The 6583-nt window shown below is 27.7% G+C and overlaps 1 protein-coding gene across 4 annotated transcripts in view; it reads left to right on the forward strand.

Annotated features, from left to right (window-relative positions):
• Nucleotides 1-5142: 5142 nt before the first annotated feature.
• Nucleotides 5143-6583, forward strand: part of LOC100200610 (splicing factor U2AF 65 kDa subunit) — a 31437-nt gene continuing 29996 nt past the window's right edge. For 2 of the 4 annotated variants that reach the window (XM_065803187.1, XM_065803188.1), the window contains exon 1: nt 5143-5262. In XM_065803187.1, the coding sequence (XP_065659259.1) occupies nt 5260-5262 (3 nt within the window). In that variant the 5' untranslated portion in view covers nt 5143-5259. The other 2 variants (XM_065803190.1, XM_065803189.1) reach the window with 2 other exon arrangements.

The raw sequence follows: 6583 nt of genomic DNA on the forward strand, positions 1-6583 counted from the left end.
TGCAATCTCAGAATTGAGTCGATCTTGAGCCATTGTTCTTGCATTTTTTTGATTTTTCGTGGTCAACAAACTCAAAGTTAATGCACATTGTTGATCATCAATAACAGATCGCTCATTGGTGGGCTCAACAAACTGCGAGGAATTCTTGTCAAATTCAAGTGGAGGCAGTGGGGGCACAAAACGTGGGAGCAGACTGTTTTGGAGTATTGACCTAAAATGATAATTGGTTGCTCTTGAACTTCATTGCCTTTTCATTAAATAAATTGATTAAATACATTACTCTTGATTCAAGATCCTTATGCACCAGTTTCTCTTTTTTTAATAAATTCCATATACTATGGACTTCTTTCTGGATATTAGCCTTTTTTTTATCGGGATGAGCATATCCATACGAGACCATCAATAAGTTAAGTAATGCGGTTTTATCCATATTTTAATATTGGTTTATTAGTATTGTTTACATCACAATCAGAATAATGATTTTGCTCATCGTTAACGCAAGCTTTTTAAAAGAGTTTCTTCAACCCGCTTGGGAGAAATTAGCGTTTCGAATTTTCAGTAGACTTTATGTGTTTGCATTGCATCACGTTTTACAATCAACTATAGAGCAAATAGAGTTTCGTATTTGAAATAACGACAATTTAATTTCAAAAAATGACAAATTTATGAGTTTACTTTTATGAGTTTACTTTGAACCACATTTTATAATCCGCTAGGGAGCGAATAACGATTGTGAATTTCATATACAAAGAGTTAATATTTCTAACATAATTTGATTCGCAATCAAATAATAATATATTAATAAAACGGTTGTAATTTTTATTTTACGTTAGTAGTTGTTATTTATTTAATTTCTATGGGAAACTTATTATATTAATTTATAATATTATATTATAAATAATTATATAAAATATAATATCAAATTCCCCGCATTTAATATCAATCTCCCCACAAACAAAACATCATTTCTATACCATTTAGTAGATGTAAATACCGTTAAAATCTGCTCATTAAAACTAAAAAAGTAATTTAAATTGACATTATTTTGGCCTCAACACCCCCCTTCCCATTGTCAACTAGTGTTAAACTTTCCAGCACTCCCTCCCCCCTATATTTACTGACATCATTTATGGATGACCCCTTCGTAAAACTTCTTAATGCATTAAACATCTATAAAACAAGCATCTATCAAAATTTATTCTTTATGTTTAAATATAAACTTGGGCTTCTTCCATTTCATTTTTCAAAAGAGTTTTTTAAATGCACCGGAATTAGATATGATACTCGAGGAGTAGGAAATTTTAATGTACTAAATAAAAAACAAACTATCACGTTTCTCTATTTCATATTGCGGCCCTTACTTTTACCACAGACTAATATATAAAAATACTAGTATTACAAAACTACTTAACATAAGTTCTCTGAAAATACTATTAAAAAAAGTTGTTCTAGACATAAACAATTTTACGAATATTTATTAAAACTAATAACTAAAAAAAAAAAAAACCTAAAAAATTAACTTCAAAGCGAAGTATATGTTAGATTTTATTTATATTTCGTACATATCTGTCAATATATTAAATATAACAAGCCACTTAATTATAAATTTATGTGTATCATATACAACTCTTTTTATGACTTTAATGCCATCATGAGACTTCGCTAAACTGAAATTTTTTAAATAAATTGGTTATACAAAATATCACAACTAAAGCGGTTTCTTGATGACAAGACCACATGGTCTTCTGCAAGTTTCCCGCGTTCTTTTAACAGCGTTACTTTTTTATATTTATTATTTTGTGCCAAATTTCTTATTTGTACTGAAAAAATATCAAATTATATGTACGATATATTATTTTATACAGTACTTTATAATCGAATCAGTTTGTATTTATGATTACGTATATATTATGATCACGTTTGTAAAGTTTTAATAAAAGAACAAAAAAAAATTTACGATGAAATGAAATAAAATACTAAACATTCAACGAAATTTCAAATTGTTTCTTTTTTTCCATATTTACCACCCATCGGGTTCTTGAGAAATGTTACACTTAATTCTTTTGCAAAAATAAAAAACAAAAAAACACTTGACTTGGTTATTGATGTAAGAATTAGGTGTTTAAAAGCCACATTAATTGCGTGTATGTATTTGCCAATAAGAGAATTGTTTACAATTATAATTTATAAAAATAAACATTTATATGGCTAGGGCTAAAAGAAGAAAGACTTATTCTTATCACCAAACCCCAAACATATAACATGCTTTGTCTAAATACTTACGTAAAGAGACTCGAACCCTGAACTTTTTGCTTGTTACACCGTATACTTTCAATATGGACGGCCATTTTGAAAATATAGGATGTATATTTATAATAATATAGCCGACAGCTATATGTAATATAGCAGACGGTTCTTTTTTGGCAGCTTCTTGTAGTATTTTATATTTTCAGTTAAGGTTCTTGTTTTGTTTTTTCTTTCAGTAGGGGGACCTAAAATTCTATATTTTTTGTTCAACCAATTATTCTTAACTAATTTTTTTTTAGAAAAGTTTAAAAAACAATTCAGTTTTTGCTATTAATTTGTGGTTGACCTTATATTTCTATTTTTAACATTTCAAAAATATTAAAAAACCTAAAAAATAAAAATCTTCGCAGCGTATTCGTTGCGTGTAAAGTTACGCAACTTTATGTTAAAATTTATGCAAATTAACTTTTGACTGGAAACTTTGAATTAAAATAAATAAAAGTTGCGTTTAAACAAATATAATACCCCGTTCACAGTGACGGTAAAACACATTTATTTATACACCATATATTTTACACTAGAGATAATACTTGTACCCCGTTCATATTGACTTACGTCAGTATGAACGAGGTTTAAGTTTTATCTCTAGTGTAAAAATTTGCTTTTGATTTAATTTGCTAGAAAATACTTTGCTATTAATTTTGTAAACTAAATTTAGATAACAAATTAAAAAAAAATATTGCAATAAGAAGAAACAAACTAGTAAATAAGTAAATCATAAACTAGTAAACAAATAAATTAAAACTAATAAAACTTCTTTAGAAATCTCCTAGTAGTTGAAGAATTTTGTGATACAAAGTTGCCTTTAATAAGGGTTATTTTGTATTTGTCGTTAATGAAGCCAACAATAATTTATCTTTTAGAAATTTTATTTAAATAACTGCTCAGTAGTCGTAGAAGCAGTTTGTATATACGCATCAAAAAGCTTAGATGATTGTATCATTCTTGCAAATATAGTTTTGCAAAAGTTGGCTTTATTTTTTTAACAGAAAATAAGAAAGTATTATGGGTTTGGAAAAAGATACTATAATAGAATAACTGATGTATTACGTTTTCAATCAGTTTTTTACAATTTATAAAACAATTACAATTAACATTGAATTTCAGCGTCAGCATGGCACTTTTATTACAAAAGTTCCTCGTAGTAATATACTTAAATATCTAAACCACTGTAAAATCAAAATTCAGGTAATTTAGAAATATTTCGGGAAATGTGTCTCGTTGTTAAAAAAATTAAAAAATATAAAATACAGTCGGAACCAGTGACAGAGCCGGTTAGCATAAAAAAAGCTTTACACAAGGCGTTCAAGAAAAAATATATCTTAGTTTGTTTAAAATTACAAAGCACTCATTTACTTGCAAATCGAATGTCAATAAATATATTGAAAAAGAGAAAGATCTGTTAAATTTCAAAAACGATTGATGAATAAGATGTTTATTTTAGTAAAAGTGTGTATCATTGGAGCAAAGTATCACTTTATTTAAAATCGTAAATGGTTATAAAAACATAAAAAAAAACGCCGCCTTATATCTACAGAAGAATAAGCTAATAATTTAAAGTTTCTAATTGGAAATTCCTCACAACAATCCATAGTCACTTACGATGACTTTCATTTTTTTAGTTATTAAAGTGCTCCAAGAAGAACTTATAACAAAGCACCGTGGAAAAGCTATTTAACTAGAAAGTTCATTCCTCCTTCTTTACTTATGTCGCTTATCTAATCAGAGCTTACATCGAACCGCAGACCTTTTGATTGTGAAAAAAAACTCCAATCACTGCACCACGGCTGCTATGAAGTTATTTTGCATTTTCACTAGTAATTAATGACTGATTTCATGCATTTTGTTGTATTTATAAGTACACAAAATGATTTCGTATTTTATTAATAAAATGAATAAAAAAATATTTACCATGGATTCTACTTTGATAATAATAATGATTTAATTTAATAATTGATTGTTTCGTCAAAATTTTCACTTTTATTGAAATTGATGGAGAAGACTAAATATTTATTATAAATAAAAATTTCGAAATCAGCATAAAAAGTGGTTAAACTACACAAAATCCAAAATATGTTAATTTTGGAACCCACACTACTTTTTGTAACCTTTGACATTTTATTCTTATATAAAGAATATATATAATACAGTCAAAGCTATCTGTAAAAATCAGGGCCATTTAGAGGTTGGGGGGGGGGCGTAGGGATGATTGTAAGCTATCTTTAAAAATATCTAAGTTGTTTAATTATATTTGACCCAATGATATTTATTTAATTTTCAAAGGTTTAAAATTTAAAATTTATATGGAAGTTTATCAATTTTTTAATGTTTTATTATTGTATTATATGCACTTATGAAATTAAAGTCTTAGTTAAGCTAAGTTTTTTGCCAAAGAGATAAGCAAAACAGCAGCAACAAAAAACAGTGCAAATTAGCGAATGATCTGACTCAACCAGTATACGACTTAAGGGAAAAAAAGGAAATTGAAATCCGTCGATTCAAGGTCCGAGTTTTTAACTTTAGTGGCAGCATTTCAAACTTACTTGTTCATTTACTAAAAAATTTTTTTTATTTAAGCCTATAATGCTTGGTTAAAAAAAGAACTGAAACCCTAAAACCCCATTCAACAATAGACCTATGAGATTTCTTACACAACTAAAAGTATAAGATGTGAACCAACTAACATAAACGCTTGAAACAAGATATTGCGAGCTTGTATCAAATATTTTTTTTTACGAGCTAAGTGGCTGTTTTTTATTTAGATTTTATTTTCTAACTTCTCAAGTTTTTGCTTATTCGTTGTTGTTTTGTTTTGTTTTTTTTTTAAAAAAAAAAAAAAAAAGATTTTGTGTGTTTTGTTGCCAACCCTGTCTAAAATTCGGATCAATTGTAGCCACCTATTTCAAAGTCGTGATTCCCGGCTTCTTATCGTATAATCTTCGCGGGATAGCTATGGTAAGTTTAAAGGCTTCTATGAAAAACTGAACATGCCCACATACGTGCAAGTCATATAATATTAGTTAGTTCAGTATTTGTGAAATCTGTAATTATGATTACTGACTAAATGATATATGTTTTAGACATGATTAGTATACTGCGTTTTTTTAACGTATATTTGATCGTAGACTTTGAGTTAAGTTTAAGCGGAAAAGGCTATAATTTGAATATTATTTAATAATATCTAATTATTATTCAATAATATTTAGTAAAGAAGTAAATATATTTTTAAGTTTCACTAATTTCTGTATGATTCCTAATAAAATTTTACTTAAAGTTTAATAAGCAGGCTTTAATATAGTTTTAATATGCAGTATTTTTTAATTTCACAATATTAATTATATAATAGTATGTCTCGAATAAGATACTAAAAAAACAAGTGTTAAAATAATAAAAAAAAGTTGTAACAATATTAATAGTATGACAAACTGTTGTATTGACTATGAACTATTGTCATAGACTCTCTTAGACTTGATACTGTAATATAGTTATAGTATTTTATCAAGCCCAGTTATTTTTTTGTTAATTTCAATAAGATCACCTGTTATACATCTTGCTTAAAGTGTTGTAAGACCCGACTTTATCATCCCCCCAGCATAACTTAAAGGTTTTAGTCGAGGTGCTAGTTTTGTTGGTTGCCTTAAAATTTTTTCGAAGTCATTGATATTTTTTTATTCATTGGTCTCCATACTGGAGTTGCACATTCGAAGTGCGGTCTAACCAGTGATGTGTATAGCTGTTTTACTATTTCAGAGTTAGGATCATTAGTGTCGCTGGGTTTGGTGTCACCCAGTGCTGTAACTTTTATTGTCACTTCTTTAGACTTTCACTTACAGGGCTGACAAAACAAGTTTTAAATTTCTAGAAAAAAAAAAAGGTCCTAAATGAAAAAAGTTAGGGCACAACAAATACAATTTTTTTATCTTGAATAAAAGTCGAAAATTTTTTGTATGAAATGAAGAAATATCATTATTAATAATAAAGAATATCGAAAAATCAAAACTTAAAAACTATTGATTAGGCCAAAAGCAAAAATAAATTAATACAAGCATGAGCAGTTCTGTCATTTGCACTTTTTTCATTTTCACCTGTCAGTGTCAGGTTGTAATGGTGTCACCTGGTGCAGCCGATGGTTAAGATATGTGAAGCGTTTTTAGATTATTCAATAGATTTTTTGTGCTATACACATAGCTAATTGAATCTGATGATTCCATTTTAAATTAGGTGACACTATTAGACTTAACTTATATTCTCATCCGTTTGTTGTATTTACTCATAA

This window comes from Hydra vulgaris, chromosome 08 (assembly GCF_038396675.1).
Source record: "Hydra vulgaris chromosome 08, alternate assembly HydraT2T_AEP".
NCBI classification, from domain to species: Eukaryota; Metazoa; Cnidaria; class Hydrozoa; order Anthoathecata; family Hydridae; genus Hydra; species Hydra vulgaris.